The sequence below is a fragment of the Aethalodelphis obliquidens genome, unplaced genomic scaffold, assembly GCF_003676395.1.
Source record: "Aethalodelphis obliquidens isolate GAN/ISIS:26980383/991018 unplaced genomic scaffold, ASM367639v1 scaffold7, whole genome shotgun sequence".
Taxonomy (NCBI): Eukaryota; Metazoa; Chordata; class Mammalia; order Artiodactyla; family Delphinidae; genus Aethalodelphis; species Aethalodelphis obliquidens.
This window is the reverse complement of record NW_020837951.1, coordinates 5,437,848-5,462,095: the sequence shown is the minus strand read 5'-3', so window position 1 is coordinate 5,462,095 and position 24,248 is coordinate 5,437,848. Positions and strand designations below refer to the sequence as shown.

The window sequence follows — 24,248 nt, the reverse complement described above, 5'->3', positions numbered from 1 at the left end:
ACTGAAGATACCCAGGTTTTTGTCACTGCAGGTTAGGCTAGACCACGAACGAGTCCAGCTTTGCCTCTAGAGCTGATCACCGTAGCTGGGGTCTCTTGACCAAGGCTGCTTCTGAAACATATGACAACCTTAGTTATTTAACCAAAGATATAGATATCCAAAGCTTTAATTTACTTGGAATTTATTCTTGGTGGGAAGGGGCTGCATAATCCACTGGTTAGGAGCCTGATCCTTGGAGCTAGGTAGACCTGGGTTGAGTCCAGCTCTGCCTGTTTCCAGCCATAGGACTTCGGGCGAGGTGCTTGACTTCTCTAAACTTCAGATTTTTACCGGAAGAATCAGATAATAATTCTGTTTTCCTCACAGGATAGTTGTGCAAATGCAACGTGGTAATGAACAGAGGGTGCTTCTCACAAGAGTCTGACTCATAGTAAGATCTCAATACATGTCAGCTCTTAGTATTCATGTGCTCTAAGATGTGTACTAACTTCATTTTTCTCTCTATTGCAATTTAGTTATCTAACACTGTTTAGATAACTTCACTTTCCTATAGTTACTGAAATTTATCTGATTTTATTTATTTATTTATTTTTGGCTGCATTGGGTCTTCGTTGCTGCCAGCGGGCTTTCTCTAGTTGCGGTGAGCGGGGGCTACTCTTCGTTGAGGTGCACGGGCTTCTCTTTGCGGTGGCTTCTCTTGTTGCAGAGCACGGGCTCTAGGTGTGCAGGCTTCAGTAGTTGTGGTGCACAGGCTTAGTTGCTCTGTGGCATGTGGGATCTTCCTGGACCGGGGCTTGAACCTATGTCCCCTGCATTGGCAGGCGGACTCTCAACCACTGCGCCACCAGGGAATCCCAGCAGGTGGATTCTTAACCACTGCGCCACCAAGGAAGTCCCTATCTGATTTTTATTAAATTATTTGATATGATTGGATTCCATATGGTTTCCCACTGATCTGGATTTCCAGTTTTGTGCCAAGGAACACATTATTGTGATTACTGTTGTTTATTATGTTGTTATATTTTATGATATTGTCTTATCATTAGTTATAAAAATATTTGAGCCAAGTACAGCAATGAAATGGATTTTAAACAATGGCCCCCCGTGGCACACACCAAACAAGGGAAGACTTCTCTGTTGAAGAACATGAGGCTTCTTAAAGAAGGGACACAGGCCATGACCCTGATGAGATCTCATTGTGGAGACTAAGCTCCCTTTACAAATTATCAGAAGTTATGTTTGAATTTGAACTTGCCCATCTCTTTTGTCTCCTAGTCTGGATGTACGGTTTGACAAATGTGTTGCAAACTTGTGTAGTTGTAATGTGGGTTGCAGCTCTGATTATTCATTCCTCAGACACCCATTGAGTTAGCCTGAATCACAGTAAGCTCACTGAGTATAAATGAGACCAGAATTGATAATTCCAGAGGAATTTGCATTATTCACCAACAGTCTAGGGACATTGGGTTCGCCAGGGCACCGCGCCCAGTGGAACTCACTTGGCCTTAAGTGGTGCAGGTTGGGGGCACCTCCTGCCACAGAGATGCAGGCCTGCCCTCCTCAACGGCCGTAGTTGTCGGTGTCTTTCTTGGGGTGTTAGGACCGCACTTCCCAACGTTGAGAACCCGTGAATGCCGCGCTTAAAATAACCACCCTATCTTTCCTTAACCTAGAAATTGGCGGGACCTCGGTTTCGGACCGCGGTAACGGTCCAGGGCCGGCCTAGGCCTTGAGAACGCCGGGAAGCTCTGGGTCCGGGCGCGGCGCGGCGCGGAGAGGGTTAAGGCGGCGGGGGCGGGCCTCGCGGGCCGGGCTCCTGGCCCTTTGTTAACAGGCGCGTCCAGAGCGGAGACCGAGACGCGGCCGCGGCCACGGGCGGGCGCGCGGGGCGGCGGGGAGGCGGCATGGCGGGGCCGCGGGGGCCCGGGAGGGCAGGCGGGGCCAGCCGGGAGAGCCGGGCTTGAGCCGCGCCGCGGAGCCAGCCCAGGGCGCCGGCCTCGACGCCGCCGGCACGCGAAAATGTTGGAAATTTGCTTGAAGTTGGTGGGCTGCAAATCCAAGAAGGGGCTCTCGTCCTCCTCCAGCTGTTACCTGGAAGGTAAGCGCGGGGCCGTCGCCGGGACTGGGTCTAGGCGGCCGCGTGTCCGCCGCCGGGCCTTCCTAGGCCTCGCCCGCCCGCCCGCGCGCGTTCCCTCCTCTTCCTCTCCCTCCCTCTCCCTTTCTCGCCCTTTCTCACTCTTTCTCTTTCTTTTTCTTTCCCTCGCCCGCCCCTGGGCGCTGCCGCGAGCCGGGAGGGTGCGGGGCTCCGGCCCCCGCGCACTCACCGCGGCAGAGCCCATGTCGGGAGGGCGAAGTCGCGGGCCCCGGGCTGCGGGGCTCTGCCCGAAAGTTGGGGAAAGCAAACTCTACAGGCCTGAACGGCCTTGTGAGCCCACGTTGTGGAATTTCCACCGTTAATTAGGAATTATGTGTCAAAAAGGTCAACCCATGTTTGTGAAACATATGATTTTCATTAAGTCTCGTGTACAAAGAGCACACGGCTCTACCATTTATGGATACAGAATTTCAAGTGATCTTCCTACTCCCCCCCCCCCCCCCCTTATCTACGGACCACGAAGAGGTCTTAGGAATTCTCTCACTTTTGCGGGGCGAAAAGAAAAGTTACACCGCATTTTAAGAAGGTATTTTGAATGAGTCCAGGGTACTTGGGAGGGAGGAGGATAACCTCCTGTTAAGTTCCTTCGGTAAAGCCTCAGAGCCCGGAGCGGTTCGCTTTCGCCCTCTTTCCATTCTACTCTCCTTTTCTTCTCTAATCCCATTTTTTTTCTTTCCTGTTTATTTGTCTTTGTTTTCTGTCTTAGTAAGGTGACAACTGAAAAAAAAAAAAAGCGCCAATTGAGTATGATGAGTGGACCTCATTTTGTAGCTTCAGGGTGAATCTGAAATTTATCTGATTTGGGGACTGGTCATCCCAGACTGCTTGCTTTCAGCAGAAAGGCTAATTGTACTTCAGAGATGTAATCCTGCTTGCATTTGTTTGTCATTTTCATTCAGGACTTGAAATAGGAATAGAAATGTAAAGCTCATTTTAGAACAAGTAGAATTTCTGCTGCCGTAGTGCCATGAAGTTTTAATGTTTTTCTTTTTAAAATGAAGGCGAAGTAAACGGAGGCCTTGTTAGTCGTCTAACCTAGTTTTCTTTTCTTTTCAACTTTTTGACTTGAGGGTCTGCCTGAAGTCACATACATGTGCAGCTCAAACCATAAACTCCAGTGATACAGGTGCCCCTCTTGCCATGAGATGTGTATATTGTTAGCCCAAGGTTAGTCCCTTGGAGAAGATGCATCCAGATGGAGTGGGCTCACAAAATCTAGCGTTTAGAGGGGAAGATGGTTTATTTGTCCCTAAAAGTTGGCATCTGAGCAGCCAAAATCATCTTCAGTTAATATGTTGCTTACTTTCCAAGTTGCTCAAAATTCTGGACACATTCTCATTTACATCTGTAACGAGTTAGTGTTAGGCATTACCATCTCCATTTTGCAGATGGATACTTAAGGCAGAGTAGATGAATGGGCTTTTGTAACTGCAGTGATGGAAGAAAGGTTAGGTCACAGCGATGCTGTGACATTGTTTTGTTTTCCTGGGAGTAAACAGGAGATTTAGTTCTTACCTGGCTGGTCTAATTATTGTTTTGGGGGAGGGGAGACAAAATCCAATGCTTATTCCAGCATGTCTTGAAATAATGTTGACTGTCAAGTCTCAAAAAAAAAAAAATTCTGATTACAGCAGACTGCCTTGCATTAAGGCTTCATCTAGGAAGGTATCACTCTAGGAATTCTTTTTTGTGACTGAGTTTTCCTTCTTTCATTGTTATGGTTAATCGGAGAAAGTAAACGGAATTACTGTTTTGTAGTTGAGAGAATTTAACAAACCTCAGTGATCGTTTCTCAAAGACTGGATGTGCTATTAGTCGCTTGGGAAAAACACTTGCCAACATCTGGATAAGTAATCCAGGCTTTTTGTTTTTACTGACATCCTCAATCAATCAGTCAGTGTTTAATTGACATGCACTAGGGACCCAGGCATCCCAAGTCACGGAGAAAATTGAATATGGTCAAGTTTTCCATTCTATCAGAGAAAGTTCAGCCATAAATGCAACTTGATCACGCATCTGTTGCTACTTGGGCCTAGCTGTCAAAGCAACAATTATTACATGCTTACTGTGTTCCAAGCACTGTTTCAGCATTCTGTATGATTTAATTTGCTTATTTCTCATGATGGCCCTTTGGTTACTTCCATTTTATAGATGAGGAAGCTGAGGCATCTGAAAGTTAGGAAACATGTCTAAGGTCACAGAGCTAGCACGTGGTGGTGCTGGGATTTGAACCCTTGCTGTCTGGCTCCAAAGAGCCCAGTTTTAGCCAGTATATGCTTTACCAGCTGTGACTGTTTATATCCTTTGGAACTCTCTGTGGATGTTAAAATGGTATCTTCAGAAACACTCTAAAGCCTGAAACAAGGATATTCTTCTTTTCTCTTCCAGAAGCCTAATACTGATAAAAATGATTACCTTTAGCAGTAGATGTATATTAAAATAGCTGTACATCATAAAAAATTCTAAATAGGAGAGTGAAAAGAAAATTCTGTCCTTTATCCAGTTTCCCTACCCAGCAGCCTCACTTGAGTTTCTTGTGTGTCCTTCTAGAAACATTTTATGCATATATAAGCATTTATAGCATTTAAATTTTGTGCTCCAACTTTGTGAAAGTATATGTTTATAGCAGTAACTATTCACCATGACCACATTTTGCTTTACAATCTTAGGTTTACTTCAAGCACTGAATTTTCTGATTATTTCTTCCCTCTCCTAGAGGTGTGAAAGAAAACATGAACATTAGCCAATTGAATTCTCTTTTTTTCCAGTTTACTTTTATTTATTCATGTATTTGTGTTTGCATATATTGTGCATGAATGTTGTACATGGGCATGCTAGTTCTGTACTGTGGAATCAAAAACTAATGTCTGTGAAGTGAACTCTTCCTGAACTTTCAAAATTTATTTTAAGGGCCCACTTTTAAACGCTTCTTTTCAGCAGTTAACTTTCTGGTGAATGCTTTATGTGGCGCCAGCCACGCAGATACACTTTTAGAACTTATGCCTCAGAGAAGCTTAAGCTCTCTTTCTAAATACTCTCTTCTGAGGTCATCAGATACTTCCCTTGTTTAGTAACAAAGAAAATCTGAAGCTCTTTCTGTAACCAAATAGAAAGCCAGTCAGTCCTTTTCATTTGGGGTTACGTTGAAATTGTTGAGCATTTATGATGTGACAGTTCTTTGGCACCAAGCACTTCATAGACATCCTCACTTCATTCTCATACCAACGCTATGAGGTTTCTAGAGAAGAGGAGGAAGAAGGGCCCCAGTTCACTTTGGTTGGAAATACTTTTGAATTTGGAGTCAGGCGATCCCAGTTTTCATCTCTCAGCTTTTCTGTTTTCTTACCTCTAAAGACCGAGAGAACAAACATTCTGTCCAGCCCGCCTTCAAGGATTGTTTTGAGGATCTAGGAGATGATTCAGGGGAAAGTGTTGAGACCAATGAAGTGCTAAACGTATGTATTTATACTGATGTGAGGTTCTTTTGAGATGTCCTTAAATCAAGGCAGTGTTATGGCCAGAATATTGCCAAGGTCCCATTCTCACGTGAAGCGCGCAGCTCTGGAGCCAGCCCGCCTGGGCTCAGATGCCAGCCGGGGCCCAGATGCTGGTCACCATGGGCACATTGCTCTCTGAGCCTGGTGTTCTCATTTTTAAAATAAGGCTCAGAGTAGTCCCTACCTTCTTGAGTTGGGAGATTCACATGAGAGATTTCATTTAAATTGTTTAGCACAGAGCAAGATGTTTGCAAATGTTAACTGTTGTCATTTTAAGTAAATATTTCACAGTCTAAACTGTTGGCATTGCCAATTTCTCTAATGGCTGAAGTGTGATGGTAGAATAGAGCTAAACCCACCCATAGTTTTTCTTGTTGTTAAGAAAACAATTTGTTTCCAAGTTTGCTTTGATGCATATAATTAATACTCCCTGTCCTTGGTCTTAAGGGAAAGTATCTTCCCTTCCTCTGACGCTTTTTTTTTTTAAATAAATTTATTTATTTTTTGGCTGCGTTGGGTCTTCATTGCAGCATGTGGGCTTTCTCTAGTTGCGGTGAGTGGGGGCTACTCTTTGTTGCGGTGCGCAGGCTTCTCTTGTTGTGGAGCACGGGCTCTAGGCGCACGGGCTTCAGTAGCTGTGGCTCGTGGGCTCTAGAGCGCAGGCTCAGTAGTTGTGGCGCATGGGCTTAGTTGCTCCGCGGCATGTGGGATCTTCCCGGACCAGGGCTCGAACCTGTGTCCCCTGCATAGGCAGGAGGATTCTTAACCACTGCGCTACCAGGGAAGTCCTCTGACCCTTTCTTAATCCCATGGTGAATATTTTAATTGTGGAAGAAAAATCCCATTGGTTCATGGTTGGCATCTTATTTCTTCTCTCTAGAGGCAGTATTTCCACAGCTCCAAACATACGAAAACTGAAAATTTCATACTACTTATTACCTTTATTGCAAAATCAAATAGTAGTTTTGCCAGTGTAATCACTGGTCTGAAATAGAAACAGGAAAAATTATTGATGGGTAGGTTTTTAAAATCCATAACATTGTATAACGTGATGACTATAGTTAACAGTACGGTATTGTTTACTTGAAAATGGCTAAGAGAGTAGATCTTAAACTTAAAAGTTCTCATCACAAGGAAAGTAATTTGTAACTATGTATGGTGATGGATGTTAACTAAATTTCTTGTGGTAGTCATTTCGCAATATATACATATATCAAATCATTATGTTGTACACCTTAAACTCATACAATGTTGTATGTCAATTGTATCTCAATAAAACTGGAAAAAAGTAAAACCAAAAATATGTATAACAAGAACTGAAGATCAGATGAGACATTGGAAGGATTTAACTTTTCCTCTGTAATGGTGAATCATAATTAAACACCCAGAAGAATGACTTATAAAATAAATTCTTAGGTGAGTTGTGTTTTGTTTTGTTTTGTTTTGTTTTTGCAGTATGCGGACCTCTCACTGTTGTGGCCTCTCCCGTTGCGGAGCACAGGCTCCGGACGCGCAGGCTCAGCGGCCATGGCTCACGGGCCCCGCCGCTCCGCGGCATGTGGGATCTTCCCGGACCGGGCCACGAACCTGCGTCCCCTGCATCGGCAGGCGGACTCTCAACCACTGCGCCACCAGGGAAACCCTTGTTTTGTTTTTTACTTTTTTTTAGTGGAAAACTTTTAAACCTGTAACAAAAGCAGACAGCATAATGAACTTCCTTGTACTCATCGCCCATCTTTAACATTTATCACTTATGGTCAGTCTTGTTTTCTTGCCTAAACCATTTGGAAGAATAGCTTGCTAGTTACTGACTTTTGCGAGACTAACTTCGTCCTCGGATAATGACAGTTGTTATTCTCTGAAATTGGTTTTCAAATCGTTCTTTCTTTTTCATTCATTCATTCATTTATGGCTGCGGTGGGTCTTCATTGCTGTGCGCGGGCTTTCTCTAGTTGCGGCGAGCGGGGGCTACTCTTTGTTGCGGTGTGTGGGCTTCTCATTGCGGTGGCTTCTCTTGTTGTGGAACACGGGCTCTAGGCGCGTGGGCTTCAGTAGTTGTGGCACGCGGGCTCAGTAGTTGTGGCTCGCGGGCTCTAGAGCGCAGGCTCAGTAGTTGTGGCGCACGGGCTTAGTTGCTCCACAGCATGTGGGATCTTCCCGGACCAGGGCTTGAACCCGTGCCCCCTGCATTGGCAGGCGGATTCTTAACCACTGCGCCACCAGGGAAGCCCTCAAATCCTTCTTTCTTAATCCACACTTTCGATACTTTGTTATACTGTATGTTGGGTGGTGGTGATAGAGAAGACAGACAGAGGGGAGAGATACAGACAGACTGGGAGACAAAGGCAAGAAGTCAAGATAAGAGGGAAGGAAAGGGTGGGGGCTGGGACAGGGGCAGAGTGGGGATGGGGGTTGGCAGGGAAGAGATCCAGAGATGAGAAGGAAAAAGAGCCAGATCATGAGAGAGCAGTGCTGGAGACTGAGTGGCACCGACAGACTGACAGACAGACAGGTGGCTTGTGGATGAGTAACTGGAGGGAGAGCAGGTGAGTCACTTCACCTCTGCTTCCACTTCGTGCCCTCTCAACTGCACTCGGTACTAGCTGTTATTCACTCACGTTCAGTGACATAAACTTTAGCCTTATTACTCTTAAATTCTCTTTGGAGACCTAATCCTTATCAGTCTCACCAGTCCTCAAATTTACCTGATAGCATTGTACATTGAATACCTTAAAATTTAATTTAAAGGCGGGCCATGAGTAGAATTAGCCATTGCTTTTTGGAGCCAAAATGCCTGTTTGGGGGTCATGTTCACTTATTCCAGTTAGCAATAGGAATAATAATGGCTAATGAGACCTTCTGGGGAACTTGCCTGCCATTGGGCAGCCCCTTCACTTAAGTCGGGTCTAAACTGGCCCAGGAGCCTTGATGATGCTTCAAAAGAGAACAGGCGTTGTGAAATGAGTGCTTGCAAACCATCCCAGGCCTGGCAGGCAGAGGGGAAGGCTTTCAGTCTGTTGCAAATGGCCTGTGACAGAATAAAAATGCTTTTATGGTTAGCAGGCTCACTGTGGACAGTTTGCATCTGGGCCAGTACAGGGATTCATGGAACCTTTCTTCGCCCACAGACAAGAAGTGTGTGGAGGCATCGGATCTCACCGGGTGTCTGCCTGTTAGGAGACTGTAACAAATCCTATTTCTTTTGAAAGCACAGAGAAATGTACTTTCGTGTTACATCTTGTTTTAGGATCTTGGCCATGGTTTACATTCCATTAAAAAGTTACTGTATTTCCTAGATCTTTATAAAAGTTTTCCTGGTCAGGTTGCATTTGCTTTTCATCTTTACTGTCTGTCATTTCTGCTTTTCTTAATTCAGGTTAACAGATAATTAAGGTGCACTCTTCAATCATGACTTAATATTTTTACCTTCTTGCTAAAGACAAACAAGTACAGGGTGTTCTTACATCTGAGTTCATTTTAAGAAGCACTGAGCGGTGGTGCTGTATGTCCTGCATTGCATTAGGCAGGTGCTGAAGACTCTGATAAGAATGCTTGGTCTCTGCCCCAAAGGAATTCACATTATTGTGGTAACAATAATAAGAGAAGGAATAATTATCCTGTAGTGCAGTGCCCTAGTGCCAGGTACCACTCCCGCATTTGTGCAAAAATTCTCTGCATGCAGTATGCGTTGAGCCCTCCTGACAGCCCAGCTAGGTTGAAACCATCGTGCAGTTGAGAAACTGAGGCTCAGAAATTAATATCTTAAAGACATGGTGGGCTGAGATTTGAACAAGGCTTGTCCACCCTGGAGCCCAGGCTTACTGTACTGCAAGGGACATGGGAACAGATTCCTTACTGTGTCCCTATCAGACACCAAGTGCTCCCCAGATGAGGTGAAGGGGAAGTAGTCAACGGGAGGAGAGGCGGTAGGGAGGCAGAAGGACCCGTCAGAGGTTTCCTAGAGGGCGTGAGGGCGCAGGATACGGAGTGGGCTGGGAAGGCATTCCAGGGGGAGTGACTGGCCCTTGTCCAGGTGCACACAGCTGAGGCAGCAGCAGGGAAACTGCAAGGCATTTGGGGAGGCTGGGTGAAGAGTGGGTGTCGGCGGGGGGAAGGTGCTGCTTCTGGAGCGCCGACTTCTCCTGTAGAGGTGGTGGCAGTAACAAGCCCAGCCATTTTCTGAGGGCCCGTTTTACTCGCTAGGAGCAGTGTCGCCTGCACTGTGGGCAAACTGCCGCTATCCTGCGAGGCACATGATAGCACTGTTCCTTCTGTTGCCACAGGTGACAGCGCTAGTATGGATAAATGTGACTGAGCGTTGACAGGCAGAGCTGCCTCCCAAGGTTTCTGTTCTGCCTCTTGGCCAGCAGCCATCTCAGTGGGTTTTAACAGAAGAGGGACTTGGTCAGATCTGCATTTTAGAACGACTGCTCTGGTGGCAGTGTGGAGGTGGAATGAAGGGGGGGCGGTCGAAGGGGGAAACCAGTCAAGGGTGTGGTGGGGCGTGGAAAGTACGGGACTGATCAGAGGTTTAGGAGGGAAAGTGGCCAGGCTGTGGGTGTGCACTTACTGGGCTGAGAGGGAGAGGGTGTGGGTGTGAATGATGGGGTTGAGAATGGTTTGAAGACGGTAGGGTCTTATTTTATAGTGGTCTTTATACTTCATTTGCAGTAACTGTAGACTTCTTTGACAGTAGATTCTTAGAAGGTGACACAAAATTCCTTTTATTTTTTTGCTTTCTGGTGGAGGGAGGGGGGCAGGGACTGTGTACCTTCAGAAGGGAGCACTGTGTATCTGGACTGCCGATGGGGACAGAGGTTAGGATGGAGAATTCTGTTTTCTAAAATTGGCTAGGAACATTATAATGTAAAAAGATTCCCAGACACAGTTAGACCCTGGGCTAATTTAAATAACTTTATTTTTTAACTTTTTATTTTTTAAAGGAGATTTCTCTAAGAAACCCATTCAATTTATTACCTACAATGCCCCTAAGTGGGAAGTAATACAACTGCATTTATCTAAAAAGAAAACTGAATAATGCGGGCTTTGCGCTAATTTATTGCAGCGCCCTTTCTAGGCCCCTCTCCCTGTCAGGTTACTGGGGTTCTAGTGAACCAAATCTGTAGTGTAGCAGTTGTGAACCTGCAAGGCCCTCGGGGTCTGGCGTGGAATTCGGAGCCTCCATGTCCTTGGATGGAAAAATATTAAAACTTTATTTCACTAAACATAACTGAAAATTAGTATATTATTCTTTTGAGAACGTAGGTAACAAACCACAGTAATATTAGCAGTACTTGTGACTTTGCCACCAGTAGAAATCAGATATTTTCATATCATGTAACAATTGTAATTATTACTTACACTCATCACTACTTTGAACTGACAGTAGCTACTACCAGAGCTTGTTATTTAAGGTGTTAATAAAGGAGCATATATTTAATGCATTAATAAAGAAGCACCGTATCACAAATTACTTCTTTAAAAATATTTTGAGGACTGTTTCAATAGAGTTGTTTTCCTTTGCAGTGCTGCATATGTATTTGATGCAGTTACAAACTGTATTCTGGGAAGGAGTCCCTGGGCATCACCAGAGGGTCCACAACACAGCCCAACTGAAGACCCCTCCCTTAGTAGCCTTGATGTGTCAGGCTAGCCGTGGGTCCCTGTGTTAATAACCCTGCTTCTCTTGCCAGGCACGGTCTCGTTCAGGGTCCACCTCCTTCCTACTGAGCTCGCCCCCCTCACAACTCCTGGCCCTCAGTGTCTGTGTCCTTATCAATTAATCCGCAGGACAGCGCCCATCTTCTATTAGACTTTTGCTTTGAGGGTGTGTCAGTTTTCATGAACTGTGTTTCTCCCACAAGGAGCAGAGGCTGTGTGATGATTCCTTGCATCGTTACCACGTTGCCCTACCCCTGCTCCCCAGCAGCTGACACAGTGTTTTGGGGCGCTGGGAACATTTTGTTCAGAGTGAGAACTTAATGCCAAGGCTATATTCAGCTAAACTTGTTTTTTTTTTAATAATTTTAACTGCTCCGGGTGAGGGTGTAAATTACAAAATAAAGGACCATGTAGAATGTAGATAAAATGGCTTTCATCGAGTTCAGATTGTGGGAAATAATACTTTTCCTCTAAGCTCATATCATAAAAAGTTGTATTAGACCGTTAAATAGTCTGAGCGTGATCTCATCAGCTGGAACCGAGTATGAAATAAAACACGAAGGCTTCCTTCTTTTCTGAAGGGTCTGTTTTATAGATTTTTAAATTACAGAGATTCCTTGAGCTAGAGCATAATAATGCAGGGCCCACAAAGGAAATGAGACTGAAGCAACCAGGGTTTCAATGATTGAATGTGAGCAAAAGTGAAGGGAATGTTTATCACCCGCGACACGCCCCACCCTCGCGCCCCTCCCCCACCCTGAACCCCAGCGAGAGCCCCAGTGTGGATAGTAATGACTGCCACGGAGCTGACTGCTCTCACTCTAGAAGGAACCGTGACCTTGGGCACGAGCGCCAACAGGAAGGTAGGAAGCTTCCCAGGGATGTTTTTCCTGGAGGTGAAGTCTCCCCTCCCCTCCCCTCGGGACTGCAGTAGCACATTACTTCCTCCTGCTTTTTGCCAGTGGCAGCTCCAGCAGCAGCCCCTGAAAGTCTAGACAGATATGCCATATGGGAGAATCTTTTGTAAACATTTTTGATCAGTGACTCACAACTTTAAGGAAGGATTATCTTTGTATAAAATGCTCTTTAAATTGTACTTTAAAGACCCAAGCTATTTTCTTAGAATACTGTCCAAATAAGTTAATCACGCACAGATCCAGTGCATTCTGTGGCGTTGTTCTTACAGAATTTTCAGTTTGCTATTCTCATAGTTGGAGCCATAGCTTTTTAGAGCTTTGGAGGCATGTCTTTAGATAGCACCATTCTTGGTATATGACTTTTCCTGAGTTTTGTTGGTGAGTAGGAACCTTTTCATTAAAGATGTGGTGAAATAACAAAAGGATTTTCAATGAGATGGGAGACATTTTTGAAGATATAAAAAATATTTTAAAAATATAACTCAGGATGCTGCAGAAAACGTTAACTAAACTTTTTAAGAATAGTAGATGCTAAGATTCCTTTTTCCATTGGCAGAACAGAAGAGGGGAGCTGTTTGGGGCACCCTTTTTTTTTTTTTTTTTTTTATTGTTGCTGTACGCGGGCCTCTCACCGTTGTGGCCTCTCCCGTTGCGGAGCACAGGCTCCGGACATGGCTCACGGGCCCAGCCGCTCCGCGGCACGTGGGATCCTCCCGGACAGGGGCACGAACCCACGTCCTCTGCATTGGCAGGTGGACCCTCAACCACTGCGCCACCAGGGAAGCCCCAGGGGCACCCTTTTTTAATGAATCCTTTGAGCTTCTTTAGGGGGTCTAACCTGGGACTGGCAGGAAGTTCATGTATTAAGCAAGGAAGATTTAAGTACATTCTGCAACTTTGGCCTTGTAAACTGTGATCATTTTTAAGGTTGACAAGCATAGTTCACTGTGAAATGAAGCAAGGAACTTGGCATTTATACATTGTGAGTCAATTTTGACATCAGCCTGGATTGGGAATTCACTGGAAGGTTTTGGTGTTCGACTGTGGCTACACTTCAGTGTCTCGATCCAGAGGCAAGCATGAGCAATACTTCCCTTTGGGCTTTGGCCATTAATTTGTGGAATGGAGCAAGAATTGGAGAGGAAAATTGAAAGGCTGCCTTGGATTTCCTGACGTCCTGTTGAATCAAAAAGCTGTGGGAGGCCCTTTCCTTCCTGACAAAGGCCTCATCCCCTCACATGAAATTCTCAGCATCTGTCTCCACGTTAGGGACAGTCCCTCTTTAACCCATACTTTTAAGTCGACAGTCACCCCTGAGCCAGTATCTGTGTTCTGCCTATTCCAGGTGTTTTCCAGGCTACTTCCCCTGATTATGTAACTTTGATCAAATCCAGATGCTGCAGAATGTTTGATAGAAGAGGTCAAATGGCATTTGAGAAGAAAAGCGTTTCTGTATTCATGACTTTGCTTTAATTTCCTGTGTAGGCCTGGTCCGCGCAAGTCGTGTGCTCATGGCCACGAAGTTGGGACACTGGAGGGGAATGCACACATACTTTCTCAGGACAGCTTGAGGAGGTTCCCTCCCCACCCTGTGTACTTTCTCATGTTAGATGATCAATTATGTAAGTGTCCGCTGGCTTCTATATATGACAGGTTTTTTTATTTTTGTAATTGTTTTCTGATTATAAAAACAATCCACGTTCATTGTGAGACATATGCCAAAATACAGAAAAGAATAAAGAAAACTTAAAATGTTCGTAATCCCACCACCCCAAGTTAAATTACTGTTAATGGTACTGTTAACATGCTACCATGCATTAACTACTGTTCACATTTTGATATAGTTCCTTCTGGACTTCTTTTCAATTTTTATGAAATGGGGGATTGTTATAGTATATTTCCAAGTTATTAGATATTTTTTCCAAAAATATTTTGAATGGCTTTACGAATGTATTCTATTTTGTCGATGGACCACGAACTAACTTATCTCGTGTTGCTAAATATTGTGTACCTTTCCTTTTCTGTGCTGTTACTTAAAAATCAGTATATACAAATCATTGTGTGGGTCTCCTGGGATAAATTCCTAGCAGTATGTCAAAGGTGATGGAATTCTTTAAAGACTCAGTTCGGTTCACATTTCCAGTTTTTCTCCTAAAATGTTACAGCAATATCTATACCAACTATTAGCATTGTATGAGAGTGCCCATTTCATTGAAGTTTTACCCTGTTAGCCTCAAGAAAATGCCCCTGCCCAATTTCATGGAGAATTTGCATTTCTTTGATTATTAGGAGGGTAGACATGCTTTCTGTGTTTAACGGTAATTTAAATTTCCCGTGTGCTGCTTATTCATAGTTTTGGTCTATTTTTCCATAGAGGAGGGTTTTATCTTTTCCTTTTGATATGCAAGAGTTCTTCTATGTTAAGAATCCTTTGCCTTGGACATATATACACTACCAAACGTAAAATAGATAGCTAGCGGGAAGCAGCCGCATAGCACAGGGAGATCAGCTCGGAGCTTTGTGACCACCTAGAGGGGTGGGATAGGGAGGGTGGGAGGGAGGGAGACGCAAGAGGGAAGAGATATGGGAACATATGTATAACTGATTCACTTTGTTACAAAGCAGAAACTAACACACCATTGTAAAGCAATTATACTCCAATAAAGATGTTAAAAAAAATAAATGAGTAAAGAAAAAAAAAAAGAATCCTTTGCCTAATAATTTCACTTAATATCGACGTAACGACAGTAGAAGCTCTTTTGACTTGCTTTCACCGAACTGACTTGCTGAAGCGACCAGCGGCTCGGCTTCCTTCATAACACATGCCTCTCTGGTGCCCACGGGGTAGGGCAGCCGCTCCACTACCACACATTGCTCCCACCACCTGAGTCACAGCCACACCCAGAGCCACTTGTGTTTCTTTCTACACCTCTTTATTTCAGATACACTTGTTGCTTTAATTACTTGGTTAATATGCAACCAGTGAAATCCAAATGTGAACAGAGATTTGTCTCTATGAAAATTTAAGTGAATGTTTTAGATAGCCTCTGTAAATGCAGGTAACTTTTTAAAAATTGCTACAGGACTAGGTGTGAGTGACACACCTATCAACATTGGAAGGGATTGTACTGGGATGACATATCGAATGGCTCCAGCTGCTTCTTCCACCTGTAGGAAGCTGAAGTGAGATGATGCATTATAGGTAGGATGGTAAGACAACATCCAACTGTAAACACGTACCCACACTCAAAAGGACAGTCCTTGGCCCTGTCGTCAAGACTAGCAAATCGGTGTACATTCAGGTGGGGTTAGGGGATCACAGATTTTAATTTTCAAAAATTCCCTGCTTTGACCAGGTTTTTTGGTTAATCGGTCAGTCTGTGATCACGATGGCACTAGATACACTTTTAGAGCTGCTGTAAGTAAGTACTCAGAGAACAGGGCCTAACGCATCACTAAGCCTTTTGCACGTTCTAGGAAATGGTAGTGTTACAAGATGCTCTTCCTTGAAATTATCTTTGCCCTCAAGATTCATAAAACGAAATTACCAAGCATAGTAGTGACGTAATTTGGGATTTTCTCTTTTAGAAAAACAATTCCTGAAGGTTCACTATAGTCAGTAGTACAAAAGCTAGAATTGAGAGGCCTTCTTATTTATGTTCTATTGGTTTATTCCAAAGAGATAGTTTAAAGAATGTTTGTTTCTGAAAGTTCTCCAGTTGTGTTTCCGGAAGTTTAGGCTAGTCTCTCAGATGTATCAGGTGCCTCCAGTGTCTTTTTTGAAGTGAGTACTGCAGAATCACGCCCATCCCTGAGCTGGGTGTTACTGCCCAAGAAAAGATGTTTGGGGGTCCTCTAAATCCATAAAAAGGGAAATTTAAAACAATTTTGTTCTGTTGCCATTTATGTTTGGTGTAAACAGATGGTAGGTCTTTCCATTCTTCTCAAATTAGAATTTTCCCCTTTCCCCCTTTTTAAAAGTTTGATTTCTTAGCCATAATATTCTATAACTGTTAAGATCTACTTGGAGTAGATTTGCTGGTGTGAAACGACCCATGGAGAGTTTGAACATAGTTCAAAGAAAAAAAAAAAGACAAGAAAAAACTTCAGGAAAAAATATTGAAGTGTATTTAACCCTGTAGTGAGTAATAGTCACACATTCCTAACGTAAAAGATGCAGATTGGTTTTCAACCTTTAGAATCTACCTATAGACAAAAATGAAAGACTTTATTAAAGAATAGAAGAACAGAATTTCTTTTACACAAAGTGGAAGAAAATGTAAAGAAGGCCGTACTTTGAGTGTAGAGGGGGGAAAGCTGGAAGGAAGGGTAGGATGTTAATATCCTTATCTTGTGAGGTAAATAGTTGAGAGATACGGCCTCTAGCAGGAAGAAAAAGAAATAAAAGTGTAAGTCTGTTACTGAAAATGCAAAGGTGACCAGTAGAGGCTGGTGCAGGAGAGATGGGGGGAGAGGGAACAGCGATTATAATGATATAGCTTCTGTTTAGAGAGATGGAGGTGGTCACCAAGAAAATAGCTGTTGCCTCTGGGTGTAGAGGGGAGTGGGATGGAAACTGTTTGTCCTTCGTTATAAGCTCTTCAGCACTATTCGACTTTTAAATTATGCACGTTTATTAACTTTCCTACATTTAAAAATGTTTTAAAGCAAGAAACTTTTGCTCCATGTTATAACATAAGCAACGGCAAAGACGTGTGAGGATGGACTGTCTCTATTTCTAGTTGAATTTTTTGAATTAGTAAACTTAAAAAGTTTAAACCATTTGGGAACGGTAGTTACCACTCCGGAATGTAAATATTTAGGGTTTTTCACAAGATTTGGGAAAGGAAGAGTCCATTTTTTTAAATCACCTTTCTGATTAATAGATAATACGTGCGGATGTTAAGAAATGAAATAAATTAAGAATATACATAATGTTGGATACACAGACTTTTTTGCTCCTGAGAATAAAACTTTCTTCCCTGTTTCTTTCTTCTGTTTCTCTCTTTCTCTTCCAGAAGCCCTTCAGAGGCCAGTAGCATCTGACTTCGAGCCCCAAGGTCTGAGCGAAGCAGCTCGTTGGAACTCTAAGGAAAACCTTCTCGCTGGTCCCAGCGAAAATGACCCCAACCTTTTCGTTGCACTGTATGATTTTGTGGCCAGTGGGGATAACACTTTAAGCATAACTAAAGGTAAAAGATCTGTGGGCAGCTGGTGATCGTTGCAAGAGACAGAAATCCGGGGAAGCCGGAGCCGGACTGGCTGCCCCTTTGCTGGCGGAAAGAGCAGCTTTAGTTTGGAATGCAGAGAGACCCGAAAAACTAACAGCATCCTTACAAGCGTCACTTTTCCTTAAGGAGAAGAGTTCCTGCATAGTTCTTGGCAAAAACAGAGCTTTCCCTATTTTATATTGAAAAAGACATCTGGACCAAACACTGAAAACACTTTTTTTTTTTTTAAGAAAAAGTATCTTTCCACTAAAAGCTTCCTTATATTAGAAACAAAGCACTTGAGTAATAGATTTATAAAAACTGAGGCTATATATTTATCTGCATATTCAATATAAACAGGAAGCTTCATACTCATACGCTTGTAAATACATATATTTATGTGGACTTGTTAAAATGAAATGGGTATTTAGGAACTTGGAGATCTTTAGTAATCATAGAAGAGTACATGAGAATGAACGAATTAGCTTCTAAAACTGATATGTCTGATTTGGTTCTTTTCTTCTAAGGTGAAAAGCTCCGGGTCTTAGGCTACAATCACAATGGGGAATGGTGTGAAGCCCAAACTAAAAATGGCCAAGGGTGGGTCCCAAGCAACTACATCACGCCAGTCAACAGTCTGGAGAAACATTCCTGGTACCATGGGCCCGTGTCCCGCAACGCCGCTGAGTACTTGCTGAGCAGTGGGATCAATGGCAGCTTCTTGGTTCGGGAGAGCGAGAGCAGTCCTGGGCAGAGGTCCATCTCGCTGAGATACGAAGGGAGGGTGTACCACTACAGGATCAACACTGCTTCTGATGGCAAGGTAGGGGGCCCCAGGCAGGGGAGCCGATGGGCCAGGGTGGGGACAAGAGGTCCTGCCGCTAGGTTGATAAGGTTTTGCAGCAAAGCTCAACCAAGAAGATGTTTGAAACAGCAGGCATCATCCCACTAGCCTTGTTAAAGACCCTCCGTTGAGGACCGATCATGTGACATTACAAGTCCACGGGCTGATGTGGTTCTCTAATTGTCCTGCTGGAGTTTGGTTATCAGCAGGTTCATAAGATAAGTGGATCGCCTGTTGGGTTTTGGACGTATTTCTTACACTAAGACTCTTCCTTTTTTAAAAAAATCTCTTATTATGAAGGTAATTTATCCTAAGTGAGGAAAATTCACACAATAGGTGGTTATTTTTAAAGTGAAAAACCACCTTAATAGCACCTCCCCAAAACAAGTCTGGTACGTGGCTTTCTTTCTATAGATAAAATCACATTTGTGTGTGTGTGTGTGTGTGTGTGTGTGTATAATACATATATACACACAGTTTTTAAACAAAAATGGGATCACGTCACACCCGTATATTTCCAAACCCGAACTGTAGTTTTGTAAAGGAGTTGATATATATGGTTTTGTGGTCATCATATAAACAGTCATTAAGAGTCCATGAAGGGAAGGGAGAAATTAACATTTACTGAGTTCCTACTGTTTTGCTGGGGCATTTTTCAACCTTCATTTCTTTTAAACCTCACCTTAGTCCTCAGGGCAGAGACTGCTTTCAGCCGCATTTTTGCATTAAAGAAATGAAGGCTTAGAGGGATAAAATTTCTTGCTGAAGATCACATAGTGAGTAACTGATGGGAACTAGGCTCCGATTCCACTGTCTGCTCTGCTGCACCAGGCTGTCGTTGAGGGTGCAGATAGGTGGATTGTCGGGGTGGGCCCAGATGGTGTATGTATTTTTTTAATAATATGTAATGCATGCACATGGTTTAAAAAAAAGAAAACGAGTTGCCGTGAAGCATAATTCTGTCTCCTAATTCAGTTCCCCTGCCCAGAGGCAACCACTGTGACCAGTTTCTTCCAGAGTTCCCCAGTATATATATGTTTATATTTTTTAAAAAAGCACAAACGATGCATAATCTGCACTGTCTGCATCTTGCTTTTCCCACCTAGTAATATATTTTGGAGGTTGTTTCATGGCAGCACATTTAGAGCTGCCGCATTCTGATTAATGACTGCCTAGCGTGGATGGACCATCATTTATTTAAGCAGTCCCCTGCCGGCCGACTTTTAGGCTGTTTCCAATCTTTTGCTATTATAAATAATGCTGTTGGAAAGTGGATTTCAAACCTTTAAAAAAAATAGCCCACTGTAAAAAAAAAAAAAAAAAAAAAGTTTTACATCACCATCCGGTACACACACTAGGAACAGAAGGTTCACGAAACCCTACTTACTCTTACTGTACGTAACGCATTCTGATACTTTATATACCATTCTGTTCTGTTCCATTTTTTTTGAAACTCCTGGTCATAATACACTGAGTTTATTTCATAGACCCACCCGTGGGTCACGACTGGCATTTTGAAAATACACTGCACATACTTCTTTGTGTACAGTCCAAGCATATGCAAGGTAAGTTGCTAGAACTGATTGGAGTTTATGTGTATTTAAAGCTTGTGTAGATATTGCCAAATTACTTTCTTTAGAAATTGTACAGATGTGTTTTCTCATCAGCAATGCTGTGAGAGTGCGTGTTTCCCCTTCCCCTCATCAGCAGTATATTCTCAGACTTGTAAAAACATCCCTGTCACTGGTAAAGATGGTATCTCATTATGTTTAATATACCTGTGCTTCCTATGCCATTTACTAAACTCATTCTTTCCTGTGTATTTGAGGTACACCAAATTTGCATATGTATTTAGGTCTGCTCTCTTCCATTGGTCTGTCTGTTCATATGCCAGAATCAGACTTTTAATTGTTATGGCTTTATAATATGTTTTAATATCTGGTAGGGCTAGTTTAGTTCCCTTTTTTTTTTTGGCCATGCCATGCGGGGGGGCATGAAGGATCCTAGCCCCCCCACCCCCCAATGACCAGGGATCGAACCCACGCCCCCTGCAGTGGAAGCGCAGAGTCCTAACTACTGGGAAGTAGTGGGAACTCCTGGGGACTGGGAAGTCCCTAGTTCCCATTTCTTAATCTTGCTAGCATTTTCATGGCTCTCCTCACACATTCATTTGTACCATACAAATGCACGATGCGTTTCTTTTTTCAGTGTTCTTATCTGTTGTTTTTTCCACATGTCTCAAAGTCTCCTGGCTAGAGTCCTTATTGCCAGTATCTGATCCTTTTCGTCACTGCACATGTCTTTATACCAGCACTGTAGTCTGTAGGACGGACAGCATAGTCTGCCTTTGACGTGTGACCAGAGGTCGGCCTCATCAGCGTGCTTTTCAGGTCACTGTTCTCATCCCCGATGCGAAACTAGGTCCTCCATTCTGGGGGATGTATTCCAGGGTGCTGGGCCCTTTGAAACCTTGGCTTCAGACCACAAGGGTACCCTTTTAGTGAATTAGAACAACAGAGTGCACCGCCCATGAGGGAGGTGATTTCTTGGAGCTGACAGCTTGCTTCCCATCTGTGCCGTTTATCCAGGGCAAGCCCCGCTGCACCACGGTAATCAGTTGAGGTTTGTCCTGAACAGGATAATGGTTCCTTTTCCCTGGAGTTGTTTAATCAGCATCCTTGGAACGGATGCAGGCAAGCATGATCTAGTCTGACAACTCATTAGCTGGGGGTTGGTCTAAAATATGGTTAAAAGGGGGAGAGCAAAGCCTACGTGGATACATGATCTGCAGAATTTGAGAGTCATCTGACGAGGAAGCTGAGCCCTCTGTCTAAAATCTCATGTGTGCCAGGTGGTTCCCTTCATTCCAGGTAGAGCACAAGGAACCCATTTGATCAGGCTGTATCCGCTACTCATCAGAGTGACCTGGGCATCTTGCCCTCCTCCTTCCCTCCCCGGCAAAGACCCTCCCTTCAGCTGTCCGAGCACCTGGAGATTTCTCAACCCACGGGGTCATCAGGCCACACTCGAGGGGGCTCTGTTGGGTGGGATTATATTCCTGGAATGAGTGGAACAGTGTCAGAATCGGGAAGCGGGGGTATTATAACGACGCATGGGACAGTGTGGCCTGGCGTTGAAAAAAAGCTGCTCACATAGCAGAGCTTTGATGCAATCCTTTTTGGATTTCGAAAGGGAAAATTTAAAGTTTGGTGGGAGGAATAGGCTGGGGTTGAATAAGTTTTAATTCTTATTTTCAAATTAGCTAATCTTTAGAAAACAACTGAATTTAGAAGATTCTTCTCTAAGGCCCCAAAGGATTTCTTTCTGCCTCCACCCTCTTGGCTCTGGTTGACCTCCCTCCCATGTTTCTGAGCTTTCAGCAGCCATTGTCAGTTGGTCAGTCAGCCCGGGGCCACCGGCTCAGGGCCCAGAGCCTAGGACTCTGGGAGTTTCAGGCTAGACTCTTGAAAGCACCATAGCAAACTGAGCCATTGCTGTTTCCTAGGTGTCCCGAGAGTCTTAGCAGCCCTCAGATACCCTGGGATTTGGTTTTCATTCTTACTGCTTTCTTAAAGTATGGAATCCTCTGCCAATGTAGTGGAATTAAAGACTGATTTTCCTCCTCCACCCCCCACCCCCAGTCGTTCTTCACTTGTTGTGGTTATTTGTGCCTGCATCGTATGTACCTGGGTGGGATGCTGCCACCAAGCCCCACGATTATAGCCCTTGATAGAGTCTTTCCTGTCCTTCCTTTTCTCCAGGAGATGCAGTTGACGTTGATTTTCATGGTCTCCTAAAGTGACAGGTTTGAGTTGACAGGAGTGGAATTCGGGCATCAGCTTTAGCAGAGGTGGCAGGACACTGGTCAGCAGGTGCAGGCATCTGGTGAAAAGCCTGCTAAACCGTAGCTGATCTTCCCTTGTCGAGGAGACCGGGAGCATTATTACTAAGTACTGCTTCATTATTAAACACTGCCTTCCTGCTGGTATTTGAGTAGCTTGGAGGTTGGTTGGGGGGTGGGGGTCACTTCCTGGCCTTGCAGCCTGTACATACTACGTCCCAGGTGGGACTCCAGGGTCTGAGGCAGCCAAAGGTTGCACACGTCCGATAAGCCTGTGAGTCTGGCTGTCAGGGGGAAAGCTGTTTCTGGTGAGTTTCTTTGACAGGTCGTATCTTTCGGGTCCCTGCGTGATTAGGAAGAGGCACACCCTGGCTGAGCACCCAGGGTGTTTATGTAACTGGGTGCATAGCATAATGACATGCCATTCATAACACTAATTTCACTTTCTTCTGTGAACATGCCATGAATTCCTGATGAAGATTACCCAGTTCGCTAGCAAAATGCTGCTCCCAAACTAGCAGTAATCAGAAGGGAGCCACCAGACTTGACTGTTAGAAGATGGCTGCGCAGTACATTTAGGGGAGTTTCAATATTTAACGTGTTGGTATGTTGGTATTTTATGTTGAAAAATGAACTAAGTTTGGGGGTCTGTAAATTTAATTATTGAAAAAGATGAAGTTTGCCCATTCAGTGAAACCTCCCATAACCCTGAAACCTCTAATAAAGGAGCCTGAGAGGGAATCAGCTGAGACCAAGAACAAACTCTGCATAAACTAGGGCTTCGGGGAGCCATTAGCATTCTGGGCGGTTGAGTGAACTTAATCTTGGGGCTGGGGAGTGCTCCTTTCAGGCTGACGGGGAGAAGTAGGTAATGAGCCTTGCTCCCAGGCGACCTGCCCCAGGAGCCCAGCAAGTGAAACAGGCTCTTTTGCGTGTACTGTGCCCGTGATTTCCAAGGGGGGAGGGGTGCTGTGGCTCCAGCGGGTGCCTTCTTGGAGTGGGTTTTCTCTCCTCTCGTCCCTCCTTAGTAGGAAGAGTGCCCACCAGCTGAGTAGCCAGAGAGAAGAGGGCTTGGAGCGTTTGCAGCCTGTAGTGAAGCAGTTGGACAGCTGTCTTCTCCAGAGAGGGGCGAGGATTTGGAACTCTCCCTGCATCCCCCACTCCATTATCTTTGTGAATTGCACGTGCCTTGGTGACTAACACCAAGGAGAGTGCCGTGTTGTCCACGTGCGGGCCTTAAGCTAAGGGCAGGCTCAGCGGTGCCCGCCTCTGCCCCCCACCCCGACCCAGCCCCCGGCACGTTCAGGGGCCTGAGTGAGGCTCATGGCCTCTCCCTTGAGTGGTTCACTTAGAGGTCTCTCCTCGGTGCCCTGAGGTCTAAAAGTAGGGCCTCCTCGCGGGCTGCCTCCTCACCCTGAAAGGTCCTGCCGTTGTTCAGAGGCACCGTCTTCCAGAGGGACGAGGTCCCCAGGGCTGCAGAATCTTTCTGGACAGTTCTTGGGTTGCTCAGAATTTTATTTTAGTAGGATTGCTACAGAAAGATTGTAAATTATAAATCTCTAAGCCAGAGTTTGCCATTGGCTTGCATGATTTTTAAAAATTTGTCTGTCATCTCCCCAAGCAAAAAAGGAAAAAAAAAAAATCTCCTGTTAAAGACTCCTGTTTACCCTCTTGAGACTTACAGATGGTTCAGATTGTATATTTGTTGTTACTTCCTTCTTCTGAAGTATTTTTATTATCTCCCATTGCAAACATGCAGAAGGTAATGGAGCCTGCCATCGCCAGCAGCCAAGGCCTTGGCCCCGCCAGATGTGTTTCAGGCTTTTTCTTCCTGTTTCTTCTTTTTAAGTAGTAAAAGATATTACAGCTACAGCTGACTGATCCTGTCCCTTTTTGTCCCTCTGGCCTCAGGCATCACCACTGTCCCAAATCTGTTTCCTCCTTCCCGTGTCTTTGCAGTTTGGGCACGTCTTAAATGAACACCTAGTCGTGATTCTTAGTATCCTTTCCACCTTCAGCGATCATGGGCTGCCCTTAGTGAGCCAACAGATTCAGTTATGTGCGTGGAGTCCAGATGTTCTATGTGAATTTTAATGTGAACTGGTTTTGGTAAGGAAGTATCC

At 44.4% G+C, this 24,248-nt stretch overlaps 1 protein-coding gene across 3 annotated transcripts in view; it reads left to right on the top strand.

Annotated features, from left to right (window-relative positions):
* ABL1 (ABL proto-oncogene 1, non-receptor tyrosine kinase) overlaps window positions 1–24,248 on the top strand; it is a 134,170-nt gene that overhangs the window by 87,429 nt on the left and 22,493 nt on the right. For 2 of the 3 annotated variants that reach the window (XM_027104518.1, XM_027104520.1), the window contains exons 2-3: window positions 17,249–17,422; window positions 17,968–18,263. In XM_027104518.1, the coding sequence (XP_026960319.1) occupies window positions 17,249–17,422; window positions 17,968–18,263 (470 nt within the window). Of the gene's footprint in view, window positions 1–1,517; window positions 2,099–17,248; window positions 17,423–17,967; window positions 18,264–24,248 lie in introns of those variants that run through there. The other variant, XM_027104519.1, reaches the window with a different exon arrangement.